We start from the raw sequence: 25,451 nt of genomic DNA on the forward strand, positions 1-25,451 counted from the left end.
GGTAAACAAAGGAGGAGGCTGCAATGCTTGGTAAGAAATGTGCGCATTATCCTGCCCATGCAATTGTAACCCCTCTGTACAGTATGTTCACAAATAAAATTAAATTAAATTTAAAAAAATGGGATGAGGTGGGATTCCCTCCTTTTTAAAAATGTTTCTAGAGTGTCTAAAAAACTTGCATTAACAAAATAGTTGATAAAAAAATACTCCTCTGGATTGTACAAACAGGGGATGGGGCCTGGAGCTGGGGACAGGGGGCCGGGACACAGAGACAGAGGTGTCCTATGGTTAGTCAGACTTGGCTTCCTGCTCTGCTGCATTAGAGACTGCACTCTCCTCATTCTTAGTCTCTCTGTTTTCTGCAGGCAAATCTTCTTTAGTTTCCTGGCTGGTTACCTCAGCCTGTTTTCCCTTTGTTCCCCTTTTTCCATCTGTTTGTACTTTCTTGTAGATTTTTCCTTTCCCGAGGGCTTTTTGGGCTTGGGTTCCTCCTTGGCCCGAGCGGGCTTTGCCAACACCTGGGCAGACCTCTGCTTGGGCTTGTCCTTTGCTGCCCCTTAGGCCCAGCTGACCTTCCTCTTGGTGGTGCCAGGCAGGGTGAGGGGTGGGGGTGGGGTGGGGTGGTGGTGGGTGGGAGGGGGTGGGGTAGGAGGGTGCGGGGCACAGGCGTTTGGGCTGAGCGCAGTGTGCAAGAACCTTCCCAGACCTAAGCCTCTGGGGCCATGGCTTGTCCTGCCTCCTGAGCTGGGTACCTGCGGCTGACTCTACTATATTTCTGTTAAGACATTTGCATATGCTCGCATACCACCCAACTTATTTACTTATTAAGTCCAGCCTCCACATATAAGGGAAAACATGCATCCTTTGTTTCTGTAGGCCTGACTTACTTAACATTTTTTTTCAGGTCTTTCCATTTCTTTACAATTTATACCATATCATCCTTTCTAATGGGTGGTTAAAATTCCCTGTACTTATATACCACATTTTCTTGATCCATTTGTCCACTGAGGGGCATCTGGGCTGCTTCCACACTTTACTGTAGTGAATTGTGCTAGTGGCTTTACTGTATCTTTGTTTGTGATGTTTTGGACAAATGCCCAGGAGTAGAATTGGTGAATCATAGTGTAGTTCTATGTTTAATATTTTTGTGCCCATCTTGAGGCTGGAACTCAGGTCTTGGGCACTGTCCCTGAGCTTCTTTTACTCAAGGCTAGCTCTCTATCACTTGAGCCACAGCTCCACTTCTGGATTTCTTTTGGTAGCTTAGTAGAGATAAGAATTTGAAACCTGCTCTCCCTGGTTTCAAACCACGATCCTCAGATCTCAGCCTCCTGAGTACCTAAGATTACAGACATGAGCCACCAGAGCTCATTTTCTTGAGGTGCTTAATTTTTATGAGGAACCTCCATACTGCTTTCCAGAGTGACTTTACTTTCCCACCAACAATGTATTAGGGTTCTGTTTTGACCACAACCTTGCTAGCATCTGTTGTCCTTTGTTTTCTTGATTCTAACTGGGGTGAGGTGAAATCTCAGTGTTGCTTTATTTGCATTTCCTTTATAACTAGAGATATTGAGCATTTCTTTATGTGCCCACTGGCCATTTTTACTTTTTCATTTATGGTGCTGAAGGTAGAACCCAGGTCCTCAGTGCATGCTTAGGCAAGTGCTCATCATTTAGCTACATCCTCAACCTTTTATTCTTTATTTTGAAATCATTTCAGACTAGAAAATATTTTTTAAAAGTAGTACATATAATTCCCACATGCCATTCATGCAAGTTCCCTGTCTGTTAATACCTTCATCTACACATTCATGCACATACACACTTTTTCTGAGGTATTTAAAAATACAAATACATCACAGACATGATATGATATTCTTCTTGGATGTTCCATTGTAAACCTCCCCCAAAGTCTTCCATAGCTTGGTATGATCATCAAAATTAGGAAATAAACATGGATGCACCACAGACATCAAACATATTTAATTGTTCCAATAATGTTATTTATGGTCAGATAAAAATCCTCTTATACAGAATCTAATCTAGGATAACATGTTACATTTAGTTATAGTATCTCTTTAGGCTCATTTAATGTGGAACAATATATTTCAGTCTTTTCTTGTCTTTATCTTTGAACTTTTTAAAGAATGCAGAATGGCCTTTGTCTTGCTTGGTTTGGTGCTGGAGAAGCAGTCTAGGACTTTGAATGTGCTAAGCACACACTCTACCTCTGATGTAGCTGCACCTTCAGGTGCTCTTCATCTTTTATTACCCAGCCTCAACCAGTCTTTTTAATCTTTAAATAGTTGTACAGAGGGCAGTTCAACATGTTAGTTTATAAGTGCAATGCATATTGATCAATGTCACTCCTTTCATCGCTGTCCTGTCATTCCCAACCCTACCCATCCCAGGCCAGTTTTTTACAACCCTTTTGTGTTTCTTTATTTATTTTTTGGTCTTGGGTCTTGAATTCCGGCCCTGGGTGCTGCCCCAGGGTTCTTCAGCTCAAGGCAAGCACTCTACCACTCAAGCCATAGTGCCACTTGCAGTTTTCTGCTGGTTAATTGTAGATAAAAGTCTTAAGGACATTCCTGCCTGGGTTGGCTTTGAGCTTCAATCCTCAATCTCAGCCTCCTGAGTACCTAGGGTTACAGGCATGAACCACTGGTGTCCGGCTTGTGTTTCATTTTGTGTGGTGTGATCTCATGATTCAATTCAAGTGATATGTTTTCAGTAAGACTACCACATGCTTATTTTTTTTAATCCTTGGTCTTTTATGATGTGAATTTGTCCTGTTACTGTTGATGATGGCTTTGATCATTTTGGTAAGGTGGTAGCTGACAGGTTTGTCTGCTGCAGATTTTGTTTTTTCCTTTTGTTGTTAACAAGTTTTTTTAATGCCTGGTCAACTTGTACTTTCTTCAGAGACTAGGTCAAGGTAGAATCATAATGGAGGAATATATACTTAAAATAGTATCCAACCTATTCAGCAGTTTAATGCAACACATACTCCTATTTCATCAAATCAAGAAAAAAACATACTCTTCATTAAGGACTGTCACCTACAGCTAGTGATGTTCTATTTGTATAACAGTAAAAAAAAGTAGTTTAGAATTATGTTCCACAAAATTGTTCATATCCTTTGACCCAGTAATTCTGCCACTTGGAATTAATGCTTCCAAAGTAACTAAAAATGTAAACAAAGAAGTATTTGTTAGCTTCACAAGCAGCCCACTGTATGCTGTACTATGTGCTTAGAATTGATAACAACACAGTTCCTGTCTTAAAGAAGTTTAGAGTTAGCAGGAGAGGTTTATCAGAATGCTGCTTCTTGTAGCCCAACATTAAAGATGACCTAAATCTCCAACCATTGGTAAATGATCAAATCAATGATTTCAGTCATATGAGAATATTATGCTGAAATGTTTTCATAACTTGGAAAAACACTTATGCTATAATATTGTGAAAAGTAAAATATCAAATGTATTCTAAACTATATAGATATAAATAGAAAAATTAATAGGAGCCATGTGAAAAACATTAACAGTCATTGTTTGGAGAGATCTTTTGCTTTCTTCATACTTCACTTTGAAAAATATATTAGGCATATGCTTTACTTTATGACCAGATAATACATTTTTGAAGCAAGAAATTAATATATTCTATTTTTGAAAGGCATAATGATCTCACTTATAAGTAGAATATGAAAAAGTTCAATATTTAGAACTAGAGAGTAAGATGATGGCCATCAGAGGCTGGAGTATAAGGAGGGGGAGGTGGTGAGTTGCTTATCGAGAGCTACAAAGTTTCAGATCAATATAAGGAAGAGGTTTTAAAATATATTGCCCATACTCAATTAAAATGTATTAGATATTTTAATAAAACACAGAAACTCCTCTTTTGCCTTGGTGACTAATAATGTTTTATTTAAAAGTTGAATAGAGTATATTTCTAGGTCATTTACTTCTCTGTGGAAACTCAGCTACTTGGTACTGTCTAATGGTTGTTGCATTATCATGTAGTCCCACAACTTTTAGCAAGTTCTGTCATTCTGGGGTTTGAACTTAGGGCTTTGTGGTTGCTAGGTAAGTGCTCTACTAATTAGGCTACCCCTACAGCCCTATTATCAGCATTTATCATGTGCTAGTATCTCAGTTGGAGCTTCCCTGCCAATTTAATGTAATTTAATATAATCTCATGCTACATTCAAATTATTTTTAAAGTTTTTTGACTTGGTAGTACTGTAAGCTCCATTTTAACTCTAAAACTCAGAATCCCTTGAGAAAAAAGAATGTTATATTTTCTGTTCTGTCAAACAAAAATTATATCACATGCTTTGATATGATACTAGGTAAGCTAAGGGCTGAGTGTGGTGGTGCATGCCTATAGTCTAAACTTCTTGGAGATTGAGGTCAATTCCAGGCAAAAAGTAACAGAACCTGCCACCACCACCTCTGTAATGGTGGTGCATATCTGAATCCCAGCTGCTGAGGAGCTGTAGGTAGGAGGTTCTCACTCTTGAGCATAGCCTCAGGTACAAAGCATAAGTCCATGTCTGAAAACTATTTAAAAAGTGCTACAGGAATGACTCAGGTGGTAAAATGCCTGCCTAGCAAGCCCAAGGCCATGAGTTCAAACCCCAGGACAGAAAAAAGATAAATACCAGGGTATACAGAGAAGATACATTTTTGTTTTGTTTATTTTGTTTTAAAGTACTCAGGGTTGAACTCCAGTTCTTTTGCCTGCTAAGCATGAACTTCATCACTGAGGTTGTTCCTTCTTACTTTGCATTTCACAGGCAGCCTTGGAAGCACTAGACAAACTGGACCTGTTTGGTGTGAAAGGTGGGCCCCAGTCAGTTATCCATGTTTTGGCTGATGAAGTACAGCACTGCCAGGTAAGGGAATAATGAATCATATTATGACACATTTTTATCTTGCCCCAATTCAAACTTAGCACAGTCTTCAGTTTAAGGAGTAATAAATGACAGTATAGCAACTGATAGATTACCACGTGCCAATAAATGTTTTTGTACCAAGCATCTTATACTTAGATAAACTAGATGCAGCATCGTTCTTTTTTTGCCAGTCCTGGGGCTTGAACATAGGGCCTGAGCACTATATCTGAGTTTATTTTGCTCAAGGCTAGCACTCTACCACTTGAACCACCGCACCACATCTGGCTTTTTCTGTTTATGTGGTACTGAAGAATTGAACCCAGGGTTACATGCCTGCTAGGAAAGCACTCTACCACTAAGTCACATTCCATGCCCCAGCTATAGTATTGTCTACAAAACAGATCACAGTTCTGTTCTCTTAACCGAGGTTAGAAAATGACTCTACCGGGGCTGGGAAGGTGGCATAGAGTGCTTGCTTTGCATGCATGAGGCCCTGGGTTCAATTCCTCAGCACCACATAAGCAAAAAGCCGGAAGGGGCGCTGTGGCTCAAGTGGTAGAGCACTAGCCTTGAGCTGAAGAGCTGAGGGACAGCGCCCAGGCCCAGAGTTCAGGCCCCACAACCGGACCCCCCAAAAAAAAAAGAAAAAAAGAAAATGACTCTACCATAATATATGGAATTCTCCACTTGTTACTTAAGAAACCATGGTGTCTTCCTGATAATCTCCTTTTCTGAACATGTAGAGAAAATAAGGGATGATACATTTTGAGTGTTCCCCGCCCCCTCACCCCGGCCTGGGTACTTTCCCTGAGCTTCTGTTGCTCAAAGTTAGCACTCTACCATTTGAGCCACAGTGCCACTTCCAACTCTTTATGTTTATGTGATAGTGAGGAATCAAACCCAGGACTTCATACATGCTAGCCAAACACTCTACCACTAAGCCATGTTCCCAGCCCATTTGAGTGTTCTTACTTACTACTCCCTCTGAAATGGTTTTTGTCCCTGGTTGTGAATAATAGGGTTTAAACTAAGGGCAAGTGTTTTGCCACTGAGCCACACTCTCAGCCTCTAGGGTAATATATCATTTGAGATTACACTGTTAATAGGGTAAATATGCATCTTCAATTTTTAGGATTGTTCCTAGTATCCAAAGATTTAAGTTTCTTCTCTCTGGCATGATGAATTTTCTTTTTTTCTTCAAACTCTGATTACCTGCTCATAGGGTCCTAATAAATATAAATTTGCCTTCTAATTTTAAAAATTCACAGTCTAACAAAATAAACACCAGGAAATTGGTTCTCCTTAGGGGGAATTGGGGTAAGGGGAGAGAAGATGAATGCAGATCCTACAAGATTAAGAAAATTGAGAACTGGGTGCTGGTAGCTCATACCTGTAATCCTAGCTTCTCAGGAGGCTGAGATATGAGGATTGTAGTCTGAAGTCAGCCCAGGCAGGAAATTCTATGAGACTATTATCTCCAATTAACCACCAGAAAACAGGAAGTGATGGTGAGGCTAAGGGATGGAATTGGGAAGGAATGGAGAGGATGATGAACAGGGTGACATTGTTCAAGATGCACTGTATTCATAAGCCACTTTGTTGAATGATAACTCCTTTGTACAAATACTCAAAGACATTAAAAATATTTTTCAAATTGGAAAGGCAATGTGTTGGAAGTATATGAGCTAAGCACTCCCTGTTGTTTCTCAGCAACTACATTTTGTCTTAACTTTGTTCTAAATATCTGTTAATGGAGCAACAGGACTGTGGCAGAGTAGCTTTTGTAAGCAGCTGCTTAGAATCCAGATGGGGAAGCATTAAGAGCAGGCCAAGAAAGAAATAACTCTCTATTGAATAGTGTTTAGGTTTTCACCTAAAAGATCTCCCACGTAAATTTTTTTCAAACTAAACTTGTTTTACAATGCTAAGATGTTTCCTAATACACTGCACTTTGAATTCCTTTCATTTAGTCTATACTTAATTCGCTACTGCCCCGGGCTTCAACATCCAAAGAAGTTGATGCTAGTCTGCTCTCAGTGATTTCTTTCCCAGCCTTTGCTGTAGAAGACAGCCAGTTGGTGGAGCTCACAAAACAGGAGATAATCACTAAGCTTCAGGTATGCCCATTTGTCCCATTCTTCTTTAATGGTGTGATTTTAAGTGTAGGTTAGTGCTTTTAGGGACCTTACTGTGGTTTAAGAAACCTTTAGTTTTTCTGAATTTTCTAAGTAGTGTCTTTACAAGGCTGTTAACAGCTTCTGCACTCATTGCTGAGGTTGTAGAATAATACAGCCACTTTGGAAAACAGCAGATTCTGGTAAGTTTAAACATATACCTACCATGTGACCTAACAAACTTACTCCTAGATATTGGTAGAAACAAAAACTTATAATACTCAAAGAAAATTCTGCACACAAATATTTATAGTAGCTTTAGTCATGATTGCAAAAGCCTGGAAACTTTTAACAGAGGGACAAATTAACAGTTAACATACCATCATGTTAGAATACTACTCAGCAATGGAAGAGTAACCTACTAATCTGTGTGACTATATGGGTGATTTGTAAGTGTAATTTGCTAAAGGAAAGAAGACCAGATCCCAGAGACCATGTATTATATGATTGTGTTTATATGAAAAGGCAAAACTCAAAGGAGAAAAACAGATTAGTGGTTGACAGAAGTTGGAGGGAATTGTATACCAGTAAAAGAAAAGTTAAAATTTCGACTTGGTGTGACAAAATGCAACTGAAAAGTTACTATTACAAAGAAAGTTGCTGGCCTAAGCCTAACCCATAAATACTGTATTCCACAGGTCAGCAAACTACAGCCTATTGGCTGGTCAACTGTTCTTGTAAAAGTATTTTATTGGAGCATGATGTATAGCATCAAAGCTGAGTAGTTTCAACAGAAACTAGTATGGCCTGCAAAGCCTAAAATATTTAGTACCTGGCACTTTAGTAACACATTTGTGAATCCTTGCTCTAGTTATAAATAACAGGTTATAAATAACAATATGGGTTAATAAAAAATATGGGTTAGCAGCTGAGTACAGTTGATGTCTCATACCCAACTTTGAGGCAGAAATAGAGAGGATTGTAGTTTGAGGTAAGTACAGGCAAGAACTTAGTGAGACTCTATTTATACAAAAAATCCAGGCATGATTGCACACACTTGTCTTTCCTAGTAACATAAAAGGTGTAAATAGGAAGAATGAAATCCAGGCCTTCCCCTGGCCCAAAATGCAGACCATACCTGAAAAACAGTGAAAGAAAAAAAGGAATGGGATCTGGCTCAGAGTACTTGCTTTGCAAGCATGAGATCCTGACTTTAAACCACAATACTGCAAAAAAAAGGTATTGGTATTGCAATTCTGAAAAAAAAATGAGTACAAGGGCTGAAAAAATAAGTAAATATATAGTATATAATGAAAGCCAATTTTCTACTATTAAAGCAGTTTTAAAAAAGGACCATGGAGCGGGGTTCTAGTGGCTCACTTCTGTAAGCCTAGCTACTCAGGAGGCTGACATCTGAGGATAACCGTTTGAAGCCAGCTTGGGTAGGAAAGTCCATGAGACTCTTGCTTCCAATTAGCCACCAGAAAACCGGAAGTAGAGCTGTGGCTTAAGGTGGTAGAATGCTAACCTTGAGCAAAAAGAGTTCAGGGTCAGCACCCAGGCCCTTGATTTCAAGCCTTAGGATTGACAAAAAAAATAGGTCCAATGGAAAGGCTAAAATGAACCTCTTGATGCTAAATAGGAGTAGGTGGTATTAGGTATTAGGTATTGGGGTGAACAAACATGTGTGTCTGTGTAATATAGATGTGCTTTTAGATGAATTTCCTAGTTTTGTCCACTGACAGAAGCCAAAGACAGTGAGCACACCTACTATTATCCAAGTCTTGGTTTTTATATATCATTTCCCATAAAAGAAATCTGGAATTCTTAGAGAAGTAGTTGATTTGAGGACCAGAACAGGTAAGATACAAGAGGGCCCTGAACATCTGGTTTCAGAAAGTAAAAGAGTACACAAGAAAGGAATGAAGCATGTCAACAGAACATGAAACTAATGGAAAGTGATCCAGTAGCTAAAGCAGGAACAATTTGAACAAAATAATTATTACAGTATTGAATACTATGATAATAAATGAAAATGTAAATGAAATATCTACAAGTTCATACTGATACAAATAAGTAAAAATGAATAAATGGGAAGGAAGGAGAATTTTAATAACTAGGTATTGAAGGAATGAAGGAAATAACATTACCATTAGGTAAATACCACAATAATAGTTGCTTCAAGAGAGATCTACTGATAGTAAAATCAGTGAATGAAAGTTTAAGCAGAAAGAAGACATATACCTAGCTATTTCCCACAGAAAACCCAACTGACACCACTTTATTTTTTTTAATCAAAGCACATTTTATTTGTGTATGAACATATCACATTAATTGAAATACACACACACACACACACACACACACACACACACACACACACACACACACATTCCAGTCCTGGGGCCTGGGCCTGGGCTCTGTCCCTGAGCTTCTTTTCTCAAGGCTAGCACCACTTGAGCTTCTTTTCTCAAGGCTAGCACCACTTCAGCCACAGCACCATTTCTGACTTTTTCTGCTTATGTGGTACTGAGAAATCGAACTTAGGGCTTCATGCATGCTAGGCAAGTGCTCTACCACTGAGCCATATTTACAGCACCACAATTAATATAGTCTTATATTTTTTTCGGTCATGGGGCTTGAACTCTGAGCCTGGGCACTGTCCCCGAGCTCTTCAGCTCAAGGCGAGCACTCTGCCACTTGAGCCACAGAACCACTTCCAGTTTTCTGATGGTTAATTGGAGATAAGAGTATGGATTTTCCTGCCTGGGCTGGCTTTGAACCGCAATCCTCAGATCTTAGCCTCCTGAGTAGCTAGGATTACAGGTGCAAGCCACCAGTGCCCGGCTAATTAATATATTTTAATGAATGAAATTATAGATTTAATCAGTGGTCCTCTAAGTACTTTAACATAAGCTTTAGATAAGGTCCAAAATGTGTCAAATCCATGGCAACTGTACTTTTCAATGAAAAATGATTAAGGTGGTTTGAAACCATTATGTTTTGATTGGTGGTTTTTTTCACGAGCGCCCTCTTGTGGATGGAAAGTATATTACCAATATGTAGGACTTGGGAGTGGGTTGAGAATGCTTTGTGTTTCAGTCATGTCTAAGAAATATATAAGCACTTGTTCTCTGAGTCCAAGTTGTTTCTCCATTTTTATCTCCACAACTTAAATTCTATAAAGTCTAGGCTCCCAGTCCTTCAGACCATCTGGTCTGTTGGTTCCCAAAATGACTTATCATTATCAGTTGATCCAGGAATGTTTAAAAAGTACATATCATTGAGCAACAGTCTGAGACATGTTGGGTTAATAAGCACATAGCAGGGCCACAAGTATAATTTTATAACCCTCATAGGGTAACACCACTTTAAATCATCAGTCACCAGTGACATATAATTCTTGCTATAATGCACTGAGAAGGCACACAGCATCTCTGTGATGTCCTTTCTTGTACTGCATAACCTCAATGACATCATGACAAAAGTCAGACATCTGAATTGATGGATATTCTACAAACTAACTGATAAATGCTTTCAAAGTGTCAAGGTTATGGAAAATAAGGGAAGACTGGAACTGTCCTGGATTGGAATTGACTCTGGAGACATGACAACTAAATGCAGTGTGAGATTCTGAATCAGCTTCTAGAACAGAAAGAATACCAACTTCCAAAGAAGTTCATACTTTGGTTAATAGTACCATCCCTACGTTACTACTTGAGCCAATATATATTCTGTGATTATGTAAGGTAGTAGTTAGTATAAGGGCATAGTGACCCTCTCTGTCTTTCTCTCTCTGTCTCTGTCTCTCTGTCTCTGTCTGTCTGTCTCTGTCTGTCTCTGTCTCTGTCTCTCTCTTTCTCTCTCTCTCTCTCTATTTTTGCCAGTCCTGGGGCTTGAACTCAGGGCCTGGGCACTGTCCCTGAGCTTCTTTTGCTCAAGGCTAGCACTTGGGCCACAGCACCACAAACCCAGGGCTTCATGCATGGTAGGCAAGCACTCTACTAAGCCACATTCCCAGCCCATGGGACTCTATGTTTTTTCCAATATTCTTTTTTTTCTTTATGTGGTGCTGAGGAATCGAACCCAGGGCCTCAGGCATGCAAGGCAAGTGCTCTACCACTGAGCCACCTTCCCAGCCCCAGACTCTATGATTTTTATGGCAGTCTTCTTTGAAATTACCTGAAAATTTTACAAATGCATTTTGCACCAGTCTTGGGGCTTAAATTCAAGGCCTGGGTGCTGTCCCTGAGCTTTTTGTGCTAGTGCTCTACCACAGCTTCAGCTTTTGGTGCTTAATTGGAGATAAGGGTCGCATGGACTTTCCTGCCCAGGCTGGCTTTGAACCATGATCTTTAGATCTCAGCCTCCTGAGTGTCTAGGATTATATGTGTGAGACACCAGTGCCCAACTTATTTTTGTTTTTAAGTATTATGTCTGCATTGGTGAGAGACTGGTATATGTCAATGTTGCTGACTATATATTTTTGATTAATTATATGTATTACCAGCATACAAGCTTCTGACCTTTCTTCTCTGTGTTCCCAGGGTCGTTATGGTTGCTGTCGTTTCCTACGAGATGGATATAAAACTCCTAAAGAGGTACATTTCTTGTGTAAATGCATGGTAGAATGATCCTGACTCTACAGCCTCATTCAGAAAGAATAGTTACTGCACACTGCTACTCAGGGAGATTACTAAACAGGATAACCTCACTTCCTCTTTTGGACTTAGCTACCATGTCCTTAGTTTGTGGGTCTTTCTGAATGAGATTTTTTAAAGAGGGTGAAGTCCTTTGACATTTTGCAGCTGGTTACTTTCGGAAAAGAACCTCCTGCTGGGTACTAAAGTCAGGAACAAAAGCTTAAGCAAAAACAGAACATTTACATAGCTTCCAAGTGCCTCCCCCTAGATATATGATTATTATAAAGGAAAAAAGCTTTCCATAAGTACATCAAACAGGATCCCTGTCGGACCATTTTCTGTTACCATTAACAGATTCTTCTGGTTCTTCTCTTCCTGTTCTTCTCTTACTCTACTCTGAGGATTTATTAAGGCTCTGTGCTTGGTCAGATTGCTTATTTTATATAGGGCTTTTTCACAAAGCTCACCTGTAATTTATGTCTAGGAGGCTTATTCTCAAGCTCTGACCTCTAAGCCTTTCTATGTGTATATACTACTACTACCTCACACTTAACAAGTGTAAAACTTGTTTTACACCTTTACTGCAAACCAGACTTCTATATATTCCTGTGATATATTATTATCCCAGTTCCATTAGGTAAAAGTCACCTCACGGTTCTTGGTAAGGGAGGAGGAGTATGTACATGTTTGAAGCCTTTCCTGTCCACTTTCTCTGAGTGATAAGACAGACTGTATTTTGTTTTTACTAGGATCCCAATCGTCTATACTATGAACCAGCTGAATTGAAGTTATTTGAAAACATTGAGTGTGAATGGCCTTTGTTCTGGACATACTTTATCCTCGATGGCATCTTCAGTGGCAACACAGAACAGGTAATGAGCTGGAAAGAGCTTCTCAGCCAACTGTCCTTCATACATATATCTTCCTCTGTGAGTTAATGGCTGTACTGACCCCATGTCTCAGCAGAAGTCCTCCTGGTTGGGAGGGACAGAGTTGTCCCATAGAAACTAGTAGCTGAGTATACTAAATTAATACCTGAGAGACAGACTCACATCTTTTCTGGTTCAATTCCCACCGTTGAGTAGCCCAAGTATTGTCATTTATGTCTTCCATTTCTCTCTACATGAGAATAGTTTTTCTATATTCATCAAGGAAGATATAAAAAAACAAAAATCTTAATTATTAAATATTAATTCCACTACTATTGTATGCTAATACAAATAGTTACAAAAAGAAAATGATAATATAATTGAGTGCAACCTATTTAAAAATGTTTAAGGAGATTATAATGCTAAATACCTTGATTTGGACATTATACTATATACATAGATTGAATTGTTAAACTGTACCTCATAAAATATTTTTTACAATATGTGGTAGCATCTGCCAGCTCTGAGGAAGCTGAGGCAGAGGACCTTGAGTTCAAAGCCAATCTGGGCTACAAAGACCATCTCAAGTCATGATGATGTCTCAAGTCGTGATGATGATGATGATGATGATGATGATGATGACGATGATGATGATGATGATGATGATGATGATGATGACAGCAATGACAATAATATTTTTAAAAACATCTGTAAAGATCTTTGAATTTTACATGTTGTTAGTTCAAAATACAGTTAGTTCTGCTAACTAGCCATTCCTAAAAAAAAACAAACCAAATTCACCATGCTATATATGCATAGTCAAGAATTAAAAAAAAATATGGTACTTAGGGGAAAATAATGTAAGGACATAGCACTTAAAATGTTTGTAAGCAGGAAACGTATAGGAACCTAGTAAAAATATGTCTTAACATACTAGATGGTTAGGAAATACATAACTGCTAGGATAGTTATACTACTTTTACCTTGAAAAAAGGCCACAACTCTGTTTGTGCCAGCATGTGCCCTTGTACCTGCCAGCTCACCCATCTAGCTATGTGCTCATGTGCTTGTATGCAGGGGAAAGAAAACAAAAAACAAAAAGGAAGGAAATAGAGTAAAAGAATATGAAACTGAGATAAAGTAAAAAAGCAGATTGAGGCTGGGTGCTGAGGGTTCACGCCTATAATCCCAGCTACTCAGGAAGCTGAGACCTGGAGGATCACAGTTTGAAGGAAGCTTGGGCAGTAAAGTCCAGGGGACTCCAATTACTGAGCAAAGAGGCAGACTGGAGGTGTGGTTCAAGTAGTAGAGTACCAGCCATGAGCAAGCAAGCCCAGCAAGCTTGAGCCCTTACATTCAAGCCCTGGGACCTGCATGGAAAAAAAAAAAAACAACTTAAAAGGAGGCTAAGAGAAGAAGTGGGAAATGAAAAATAGGGGAAGCCACATAAATCACAGCCAGCATGACCATCAGATTCTTACAGCTTGTAAGTAAAGTAGTTGTGAGAAGGGGTTAGGTTGGGACAGGTGGGAGAAAATGATGGAAAGGGTGACATTGGTTAAGATGCATTGCACTCATAACTAACATTTTGAATTGAAACTTCTTTGAACAACTATTTAAAGATAATTTTTAAAAATTAAAATAAAAAAGGAAGCGATGGGAATATGACTACATGAAGTGGAATAGAAAGATATAAATGCAGGTGTGGATTGATGTGGTTCATCATCCTGAGTTGTGTGCATGTGTGTCTGTTGTGTATTTTTATACAGCTCACTTCAGCTGTATGTGTTCTCAGGATCAAATTGTGCATAAGCAAATATGACATTCATGTTTGTTCCCTAATCTGTCAAATGCATTAAACAAATTTGTGTTTTTACCAGGATCCCAGCTGAGCTCATGTTATTGTGTTATAGCAGAAATGACTGCATTTTTTGCAGTTTAAGTTATAATTTTGTTTTATTTTTGTATTTTTATGAACCCAGGGCATTGTACATGCTACATAAAGTACAAAGGAGGAGGCTACAATGCTTGATAAGAAATGTACTCATTATCTTGCCCATCTAATTGTAACCCCTCTGTACAGTATTTTCACAATAAAAAATAAATAAAAATTAAAAAAATAGATCTTCAGTCTCCCTATCCTTTTTTTTTGAACATTTTATGTGCTGCTAAGCTTCAACAAATTGTTAAAAAATATAAACCCGACTATGCTAGAAACTAAATTTAATAGGTCGTAATGCAGTTTTAAAAGCCAATATGTAAGCCAGGTGCTGGTGGCTCACACCTGTAATCCTAGCTACTCAGGAGGCTGAGATCTGAGGATCGCAGTTCAGAGCCAGCCCAGGCAGGAAAGTCCATGAGACTCTTACTCCAATTAACTACCAGAAAACGGGAAGTGGTGCTGTGGCTCAAGTGGTAGAGAACTGGCCTTGTGCTGAAGAGCTCAGGGACAGTTCCCAGGCCCAGAGTTCAAGCCCCATGACTGACAAAAACAAAAACAAAACAATATATGGTAGTTATGTCATTTGCACCTAGCTACTTGGATGGCTGAGGTTAAGAGGACTGTGGTTTGAGGTTAGCCTAGGCAAAAAGTTTGACCTTCTCATCTCAATGACTAAAAATCTGGGTGTAGTAATATGCACTTGTCATCCCAGCTATGTGGGGATCACAAGTAGAGGATTGCCATCCAGATCAGCCCAGGCAAAGCAAGACGCTGTTTGAAAATAATTAAAGCAAAAAGGTCTGGAGTGTTTGACTCCACTAACATAGCATCTGTTTAGCCAAGCACAAAGCCTCATGTTCATATAAAAAGTGAAATCCAGTACATCTTTTGTGGAAGGGTTAATTTTAAAAAATGTATTTGTAAAGATGATATACAGAAAGGTTATAGTTTCCTAAATCAGGTAATCATGCATTTCTTTTTGGACAATGTCACCCCTTCCTTTGCTCTCTCCAAGTTTTTCCCTCTCATCCCTACCTACAAGTTTTATAGTTAATTTTCAAAGTAGTGTCTAATGGGTACCTCTAGAAAGCCAGTACATCTTAAAAGTCTAGAAAGAGTGCTTAAAGTAGTCAAGTGTTCAAGGGAGATCAAACAGACCTTTAGAGACAGGTTGACTTGGGATAAGCCCTGAACATGTATATGCCTGATATTCTTCCAGAAGTTTTGAACCTCTTTGAATCTTAATCTCCCTGTAAATGGCTTCAATTTCATATATCCAGTAAGATGTTTATTAAAGTTAAATGTGTTCAATTACACAAATGTCCTGATATTTGGCCTGCAACAAGCATTTATTAAGTACCATTTCCTTTCCTTCTCCCTTTTACTTGGTTAAATGAGCTCCTTTGCAATAGTGCCTTCTCTCCTAGGTCCCCACAGGAACCCTCCAAAAGTTTGCGTTTCTGCCTTTCTTTTCTCTACAGGTTCAAGAGTATAGAGAGGCTCTTGATGCAGTGCTCATCAAGGGTAAAAATGGAGTCCCGCTTCTACCAGAGCTATACAGTGTTCCTCCCAACCGGGTGAGTTGACAAGGGAGGAGCCATAGCTCTGTAAGTCTGCTTCATTTAAGTCAAACAATTTTCATCATTTGCTTATAGATGAAAAACAGCTGAAATATTATTTCATTCCTTTAGAAATAAATTGTAAGACAATCTCAATTACAGCACTGTTGTGCAGTGAGAAACGGTCAGGGCCAAACCTTGATTCTGAGCATGAGATCAGTAGGTGTGAGCAGAGTGATATTCTGTGCAGGCTCTCAGGATTTGCTCTTTCCTGCTTTGCAGACAGTACACCAGGATTGTTTGAGTATAACAGGCCTGGAAAATGCAGTATGTCTTGTCTTCATTTTCCCAATATGCCAATTGAATATATCATTCATTGTTCCTGTTCTCCACTGTGAAAGATCATTAAACATGGGGAGAGGTAGTCGTCCTTTCTGGTAGGGATGAAGTATCTAAGAGTTTGTTAAAAAATAGATTTCAGGCCTCCCTCATACCTATTCAACCAGGATCTTTATTTTAGTAAGATCCCCAGGGACTTTATGTGCATTACAGTTTGAGGAGTGTGGCTATAAGCTATTTGTTATAGTGCTTGATTTCTCAGTGCCTTGCCTGGGTGACTATGTAGGTATGCCACACTGGGCTTTTATTGTGTAGTATCAGCCTTGTATTACCTCTCCTCTTGCCTTTTCATCTGTTCATCTAGGTTGATGAAGAATATCAGAATCCTCACACTGTGGACCGAGTCCCCATGGGGAAGTTGCCTCACATGTGGGGTCAGTCTCTGTACATTTTAGGAAGCTTGATGGCAGAGGTAAGAGGAAATGTCAAGGCTTTCCCAGCTTTTCCTGACTTAGTCACCATATACGTCAGATTTGATAGTAGTTCACAAGAATATCTTTTTCCTTTTTGTACTTTGCCTTAATTATAATTTCTTTTCTAGGTTCTCAGAATGGGGAGCGTGGCCAGCACTTGACAAACATCTCTTGCTCCCTGGCAACCATGTCCCTCTTGCCCCACAGGATTCCCTAATTTTTCACTGTTATTTGCAGCTGCTTAGGAATCAAGCCCTAGATCTTTCCCTTGAAAACTCCTCCAACGGCCGGACACCAGTGGCTGATGCTTGTAAATCCACCTACTCAGAAGTCTGAGATCTGAGGATTTCAGTTCCAAACCAGACTGAGAAGGAAAGTCCGTAAGAGACTTATCTCCAGTTTTCCACCAAAAATGTTAGAAGTGCAGCTGTGGGTCAGTGATAGAGCTCTGGCCTGAGAAAAAAGAAAGCTCAGGGACACCCAGACCCTGAGTTAAGCCCCAGACTGGCACAAAAAACAAACAAACAACAACAACAAACTCCTCTTCAGTGCCTTGTGTGGTGTGTGACTCATGAATGCACTTGTGCTTAGGTATTGAATTACTGTTAATAGATTAAGGCATAATCCTTACAAACAATATTATGTTTTTCATTCTTTCATTCAGTTAATTGATCACTTTAGGCACTCTTGACAAGTGACTAGGAACATAGTGATCTCTTTGTTTTGTTTACTTTTAATAAGAACCTCTCTAAATGTTCCCTATGTCAAATTCTGTTGAGACAGCCTTTGATGAAGCACTTACTTCTGTATGCCAAGCTTTTTCTGTTTTGGAAAGAAAGGTGGTATTAGGGCTTGAACTCAGAGCCTCCCAGTTGCTTGTCTTGCTTACTCACAGCTGACACTACCACTTGAGCCACACTTCCAGACCTGCTTTTTGGTGGTTAATTGAAGCTGCACTAGCATGCCTTGCACTGTGATCCTCTAGATCTCACTCTCCTGAATAGCTAGGATTATAGGCATGGACCACCAGTTCCTGGCTCTGTGTCCAGCTTCTTTGTGCCGTTTTTATCCTACACAGAAGGATTCTCTTTCTCAAAAGTATTCTGTATTTACAGGCAAATGTATTTCCTCACTATACGTTATTTTCATGCAATTACCTGGAAGATCTAAGTTTGTGACTTGGCTATGCTTTCTGAGACAGATTCTTTGACTTCATTATATGTGACCATATAGTCACAGTTTTAGTTTTTGGGTTTTTTTTCCCCTATGACCATGTTTTATTATCTTTACTTGACATGATTATGAAACGCAGTAATTGGCAAAATGCTTTGTTTAAAGTTAGTCTTTCCTGGTGAAATCCTCATTCAACTAGATTAAGTAAAATAAAAAAGGATATCTAAGACATTAATAAGGATAAAAAGGGGGAGTTCATCTTATTTCATAAAATATAGAATCTCAAGTGAAAAGATTTCTGCTTAGCAGAAAGCACTGGAGATACACACTGAATCAATGGCTTAAAATAAGCATTGTGGACTGATTATCATAATGTGTATCATCATATCTATATACAGAGACGATAGAGTAATAATCAGAAACTTTCTGTTTCTTTATAATTTTTATGGAACTGACTTCCAAAATAAAGTATTTTGGCAGCCACTAGCAATAAACTACAGATAAAATTTATTTGGATGTGAATTCCAGGAATTAAAACATTTTTATTCATGGAGGACATTAGGTACTTTTCTAATAATACCTCCCCTAAACCAATAGTTTTATTTATTTTGAGATCTAATAGTCAGATTTTAAATTTGAGACAGTCTCTCTATGTAGCTTAGGCTGGCCTTGAATTTGCAATCCTTTTGCCTTTCTCAAATTCTGGGGTTACAGGTGTGTGTTACCACACCTTGCCTTGATAATGTCTTTGTGTGTGTGTGTGTGTGTTTTCCTAGGGATTTTTAGCTCCTGGAGAAATTGATCCACTGAACCGTAGGTTTTCTACTGTACCAAAGCCCGATGTTGTAGTTCAAGGTATGTATTCTTATTCTCTGCTTCAAGACAGAGGTTTTTTTTGGCCAGTGATTTAAGTTTAGCCTTCATCTTTATTTAGTTAGGTTTCAAAAATATGTAATTTTTAGTTCATTTTGGTTTCAGAATTACTATAATCAAACAAATGAAGGACGAGTGCTTTTAGAGGATTCCAAGATACTATGTGGCACTTTATATTCCTGGAAACTTTTAATTGTCGTGACATTTTAGCTTTCTAGTTATCTCTGTTTTCTCTTAAACACCTTTTCTGCTAGAATTCCTTTTTATAACCTTCTACTGGTTATGTACCTACTCTCATATTCTAATAGTTCTGTATTTACATATTCTGTATTGGTTTACTAGTGCCACCTCCTAGCATTATCTCATTGGAGAGTACGTCTAAGATCTACTTTTTTTCCTAATAATCAAGTTAAATTTGAGGTCATCTCCTTATTGCAAAACTGTAGATAAGTTTTTTTTAACATATGAAGACTTCTAGTCTCAATACTTAATTACTAAATATCTCTACCACTGATCTCTTCTCTTTTCATCCCAATCCATTTATCTCTCCTAAGAACATCAGTTCTTTCTCCTTTGCTTATAACTTCCAGTGGTAGCACCATTGGCCTAGTTTCCTAGGGTAAAAATTTGAGATTATTGTTTTTTTAATTATTTATTTTTATTAAGTAGTTGTAACAGAGAGGTTCCAATTCCAGAAGGCAGTTTATGAGTACAATGCATCTTGATAAATGTCATCCTTACCATCATTCTCTTCCATCTTTCCCCTTCTTATCCTCACCCTTGTTACATAGCTCCATTTTCACATAAAGTACATTGAATATAATGACTGTATTTGCTTAATGTTCCTCCTTCCATTTATGCTTGAGATGGATTTTAACTCTCCAACATCACTATATAGTATAGTATTAAGCCCTTCTGTGATGCTTCTTTAAAATATCTCTAGATTTGATTCTATGGGGAAAAAAGAATCCTATTTTCTTTTTTTTTTATTGTGAAAATACTGTATAGAGGGGTTACAATTAATGGGCAAGATAATGAGTACATTTCTTATCAAGCATTGTAGCCTCCTCCTTTGTTTCCCCTTCCCATCCCTTCCCATCCTCCCCCTGCCCCCACCCAATCCTCCCTGCTCCCCCCCACCTCCCCCTCCCGCACCAAAGTTGTAAAGTTCATTTTCGACATAACAACTTGTACATCTCATTGTTGCAATGGGTCCACCTAAACGATTTGTTTTTCCCCTTCCCCTCCACAAATTATACCGACATCAAATATCCTATTTTCTTTTTGTTGTTGTTGGTTGTGAGTCTTGAATTCTGGGCCTGGACGCTGTCACTGAGTGCTTCAGTTCAAGGCTAGCACTCTACCTCTTGAACCACAGCACCACTTCCTGTTTTCTGGTGGTTAATTGGAGATAAGAGTCTCTCTTGGACTTTCCTGCCTGGCCTGGCTTTGAACCATGATCCTCAAATCTCAGCCTCCTGAGTAGCTAGGATTATAAGCATGAGCCACTGGTGCCTGGCAAGAATCTTATTTTCTAAAGCTTCCTATACTTGTAATTCTATGTGTTACAGAGGCTTGGCTTATCACTGTCTTTAAGAAGTGTTTGATAAAGACCATTATGTTTCCTTTCCATGAGAAAGCTTCCTCTGCATTGAGGCTTACACTCAGCTATATTGATGGCCTAGTTGCTGTAATGGATTTATTCATTGAAGACGTAGAGACTAAGCTCACAGCCTTCTTCCTCCCTAAATTCTACCATAAAAATATATTTTAGCATTGACATAGATGCCATGTGACATTTTTAGTCTCAAGATTCTTGGATATCCATGTCTCAAGTACCTTATCCTTCTACTCTACTCACAACAAAGATCAAACTTTGGGAACATTTCACCTTATATAGCTATATTTCCAGTATTCTACTAGGTTCATGTCACTTCTTTTTATTCTTCTTTCATTCTTTTCCCTTGTGGTACTAAGATTTCAGTGCAGGGCACTTTGCTTGACAAATGCTCTACCACTTGAGCCATACCTCCAGCTTCTCTTGTAGTTGAGATTATAGATAGGTATATACCACCATGCCAAGCTTTTCTTTTTACTAGTTGTAAAGTAGTCTTGCAAATTCTTTTGCAGAGACTAGCCTTGAACTATAAGCTTCCTGATCTTCACATCTTGAGTGGCTAGGATTATAGGTGTACACTACCATACCTTCCCATTATACTTGTTTCTGTTTTTTTTTTCCTCACTTGCTCTTTCTTGACTACATGGTTGATCAGCAAAATGTCTCACTCCTCAATGCATCACAATACTGTTAGATGTATCAGAAAAATTGTAGCCCTAAGCCAATCTTACAGTCTGTATTTTCTTTTTTTGTGAACATACTGTACGGAGGGGTTACAATTACATGGGCAAGATAATGAGTAAAGTCTGTATTTTTTTTCCTTCCTTCCTTTCTTCCTTCCTTCCTTCCCTCCTTCCTTCCCTCCCTCCCTCCTTTCTTTCTTTCCTCCTTTCTTTCTTTCTTTCTTTCTTTCTTTCTCTTTCTTTCTAGAATACCATACAGAGGAGTTACATGGGCAAGATAATGAGTACATTTCTTTATTTTATTTTATTTTTATTTTTTTGGGTCCGGTCGTGGGGCCTGAACTCTGGGTTTACCACTTGAGCCACAGCACCACTTCCGGCTTTTTCTTTTTGCTTATGTGGTGCTGAGGAATCGAACTCAGGGCCTCATCCATTCAAGGCAAGTGCTCTACCACTGAGCCACCTTCCCAGCCCCAATGAGTACATTTCTTATCAAGCATTGTGGCCTCCTCTTTGTTTCCCCTTCCCCTCCTTTCCCACTCCCCCCCCCCCCGCCAAAGTTGTGAAGTTCGTTTTTCAACATAATGACTTGTACATCTCATTGTTGCAATGGTTCTACCTGTATTCCTAGTTATTCAATCTCTGGCCAGCTAAAGCTATTGGAGAAAATATCAAATGAACATACTGTAGTATTGAAAAGACACGGATTCCAAGTCAACCTTCTCTTAGTCCTTGTTGCTATCATCATCCACATTTTTGTCCTTCTCAAACACTAATCCAAACAACTTCTGTTTTCACCTTCTATCCATTGTTGAGCCTAATCCTTAACATGATTTGTGCCTGATCATTATATTCTGTCAGCTTCCCAATCCTCCCCACCCTAACAGTCATACTTGCCCTTCCTTCCTTTTCTGTAGTCTCAGAAAAAGCTTGTACTCCTATTGAAGCCCAACTTCCCCTTCTGATATATGATGCTATTCTCTTTCCTGGCCTTTTGTGGAAACTTACTTGGGTAAAATATTGAAAATTTGCCACTCTATTTTTGTTGGTTTTTTCCCATCTATTGACATGTTCATCTTCCTCTAGTTATCCAACTAGTTTTTACTTTTTTTGTCCAAACTTCTGTCCGTTTCATATTCCATTCATTCTTCTCTCCTTTATAATTTGGTTTATTACTCTGAAAATGTTCTTGATGAAGTTACTAGTGACCTTTGTGTTATCAATTTCAGTAAATATTTCATATCTGTATCAGTGGATATTTCAGTTCTATTTATCATTATCTTTCTGAAAACTCTTAATTTCCATATTGTCTGCCATCCCATGTTCTCTTGGGGTTCCTTTAACCTATATGAAACACTGTTTGTTCTCATTGTATCCTAACCCTTCTTCTCTTTGACACTTAACTATTGTTAAAGGTTTGAGTTCTGTCCTTAGCCCACTGCTCTGAAAATTTGCTTGTTTTTCAGCATCCTACTCCAACCTCCCTTTTCTCAACTACTTACTTGTTTCCTTACTCTCAGAAGTTGGTATCACCAGTTATGCCATAGAGCAAATATAAGGCATAAGAAACCTCCCATCCTATTCTTAATATTATATTCTACATTTTCTTCTCTCATTTCTATGTATTTTCCCCTTTCTGTGTTAATGACTCATGAATATATAGCAACTTCCTCCTATTTTTTTTTGTGTTAGTCCTGGGGCTTGAAATCAGGGCCTGCCTAGTTGCTCAAGGCTAGCTCTCTACCACTTGAGCCACAGCTCTAATTCCAGCATTTTGCTGGTAACTGGAGATAAGAGTCTCAATGAGGGGGCTGGGAAGGTGGCTCAGTGGTAGAGCACTTGTCTTGCATGCATGAGGCCCTGGGTTTGATTCCTCAGCACCACATAAGCAAAAATAAAAAAGCCAGAAGTGGTGCTGTGGCTCAAGTGGTAGAGCACTAGCCTTGAGCTGAAGAGCTGAGGGACAGCACCCAGGTTCCGAGTTCAGGCCCCACGACCGGACCCAAAAAAATAAAAATAAAAAAGAAAATAACAAAAAGAAAAAAAAAGAAAAAAGAATCTCAGTGACTTTCCTGACCAGGCTGGCTTATAAATTATGATCCTTAGATATCAGTTTTCCAAGAAGCTAGGATTACAGATGTGAGCCACCAGTGCCCAGTTTATAGCAGCTTTCTTTAAGATAGTCCCATTTGGATGTCTCCCACGCACTATCTATTCAGCCTGACTAAAATTAATCAACTACAACTACACCCTTCTGCTGTATCGCACACACCTGCAGTTCCTCCCGTGTGCCAGTGTCATTAAATGGCATGCTGTCCTCCCAGGAACACAAACACTCGGGGAATATTTCCAGTTCAAGTTTCCTTTTCTCATTATGTGCTTCCAAATTTGTTAACAAATTCTAGCTTCTTATGAAATACTTGTGAAATCCATCCAGTTTTCTGTAGTACCAATAGCATGATCTTAATGTTGCCTATCAGCTTTACCTTCTTATATTACAGCAATAATTTGGGGCAGTACTGAGATTTGAACTCAAGGCCTCACTCAAGGCTTGGCAAGTGCTCTGTCACTGAGCTATACCTCCAGCCCTGTTTTTCAGTGGTCATCTTTAAGAAATGATGTCACTTCCTATAGAGGGATGCACTAGGACTGCAACCTGCCTATTTTTGGCTTCCTGTAGTTGAGATGATAGATGTATACCATAGCATCTAGTTCAGTTGAGATGACATCTCATGGACTTTTCTAACCAGGCTGGCCCTAGAACCATGATCCTGACTCCTGCATAGCTTAGGATGATAAGAATGAATCACTGTGCTCAGCTATGAGTTGGGAAAGGGCCTTGTGAACTTTTCTGCTCAGGCTGGCCTTGAACCACAATCTTCCCATTCTCAGCCTTCCAAGTAAATAGAATTACAAGTGTAAGCCATGAGCACCTAGGTTATAGTAATAAATATTTTACTATTCCCATTGTCTTTAGTGTAGTCCAAGTATACTCTGCCCATTTACTCTTTTACTTAATAACTTCTGTTGCTCAGATGGAAGTAATCAGTTTACACTTTCTCAAGCCCAAGTATCATCTTTTTAAGATGCAGCTTGGGTATGTTATCCCTGTGATTACAGCTCTGCAGGGGTTTCCCATTGTAGGTTTCCTTAATATTCCTTACAAGGATCTTTATGATATAACCTCTGGCCTTGGCTCATACTCATTTCTCATCACTGAACAATCACAGTCCACATTCTGCTATGGAGAACTTTTGATGGACTAGGAATGTCTTTTGTGTGTGTGTGCTAATACTAGGGCTTGACCTCCAGGACTGGTGCTCTTGTTGGGCATTTTCACTCAAGCTTGGTGCTCTGCCACTTGCAATACACTTCCACTTAAACTTTTTGCTCTAGTTCTTTTATACTGGGCTGGCTTTTAATCATGATTCTCAGATGTCAGACTCCTGAGTAGCTAGGATTACAGGTGTGAGCTACAAATGCCTAGCTTGTAGCCCAGTCTTAGAAGCACTTGCATGGTTGTGGCTCTGGGTTTAATCCCTGGCAACACACACACACAACACAGACACACAGACACACACACACACACACACACACACACACACCCTAAAGAACTTTTTAGGGGGGGAGGGGGGAGGCTGGGAAGGGATGTGAAGGGTAAACAAAGGAGGAGGCTGCAATGCTTGGTAAGAAATGTACGCATTATCCTGCCCATGTAATTGTAACCCCTCTGTACAGTATGTTCACAAATAAAATTAAATTAAATTAAAAAAATAAAAATAAATAAAAACAAACAAACAAAAAGAACTTTTTATAATTCCTCAGCATACTCTGAGGTTCTGTAAAATAGAGTTTGGAAATAAAAATCCCAACATGACATTTGTATCTTCTATGATGGTATAATCTATGTACCTTTCCACATTCCATTTCTTTTGCCACTATGTAAGGTCCTTTGTTGCCATGGCAATATTAAAATCTTTGTGGCTTCTCCCTAGTCTCCCCCTGTGCAAATGCACTTTTCATCTCTGGACCCAACACGTTCAACTGGTATCCCCTTTCTATGTACTTCTTGGCTAACTTGTTGATTATTTCAAATGAATACATTGACTTTTTCAGTACACTTTTTCCTGAAACCATCCTTCCCACCTCAGACTGGATAGTTTTGGGCATATATCTTTTACCTAGGACCTTAATTTATAGTCAATTCATATATATTCCATTTTCATAACAATGTGATCTCCTTGTGGGAGAGACTTATTTTTATC

General features: G+C 39.0%; 1 protein-coding gene and 1 pseudogene across 2 annotated transcripts in view; one reads left to right on the forward strand and one right to left on the reverse strand.

The window, feature by feature from the left end:
• Positions 1–25,451, forward strand: part of Phka1 (phosphorylase kinase, alpha 1 (muscle)) — a 118,703-nt gene that overhangs the window by 28,608 nt on the left and 64,644 nt on the right. For both annotated transcript variants that reach the window (XM_013035945.1, XM_013035944.1), the window contains exons 7-13: positions 4,802–4,900; positions 6,871–7,017; positions 11,562–11,615; positions 12,407–12,529; positions 15,950–16,045; positions 16,731–16,838; positions 18,789–18,867. In XM_013035945.1, coding sequence (XP_012891399.1) covers positions 4,802–4,900; positions 6,871–7,017; positions 11,562–11,615; positions 12,407–12,529; positions 15,950–16,045; positions 16,731–16,838; positions 18,789–18,867 — 706 coding nt within the window. The remainder of the gene's footprint in view (positions 1–4,801; positions 4,901–6,870; positions 7,018–11,561; positions 11,616–12,406; positions 12,530–15,949; positions 16,046–16,730; positions 16,839–18,788; positions 18,868–25,451) is intronic.
• On the reverse strand, positions 289–4,556 carry LOC106000647 (annotated as a pseudogene).

Source organism: Dipodomys ordii, unplaced genomic scaffold (genome assembly GCF_000151885.1).
Source record: "Dipodomys ordii isolate 6190 unplaced genomic scaffold, Dord_2.0 Scaffold232, whole genome shotgun sequence".
In the NCBI taxonomy this organism is placed as follows: Eukaryota; Metazoa; Chordata; class Mammalia; order Rodentia; family Heteromyidae; genus Dipodomys; species Dipodomys ordii.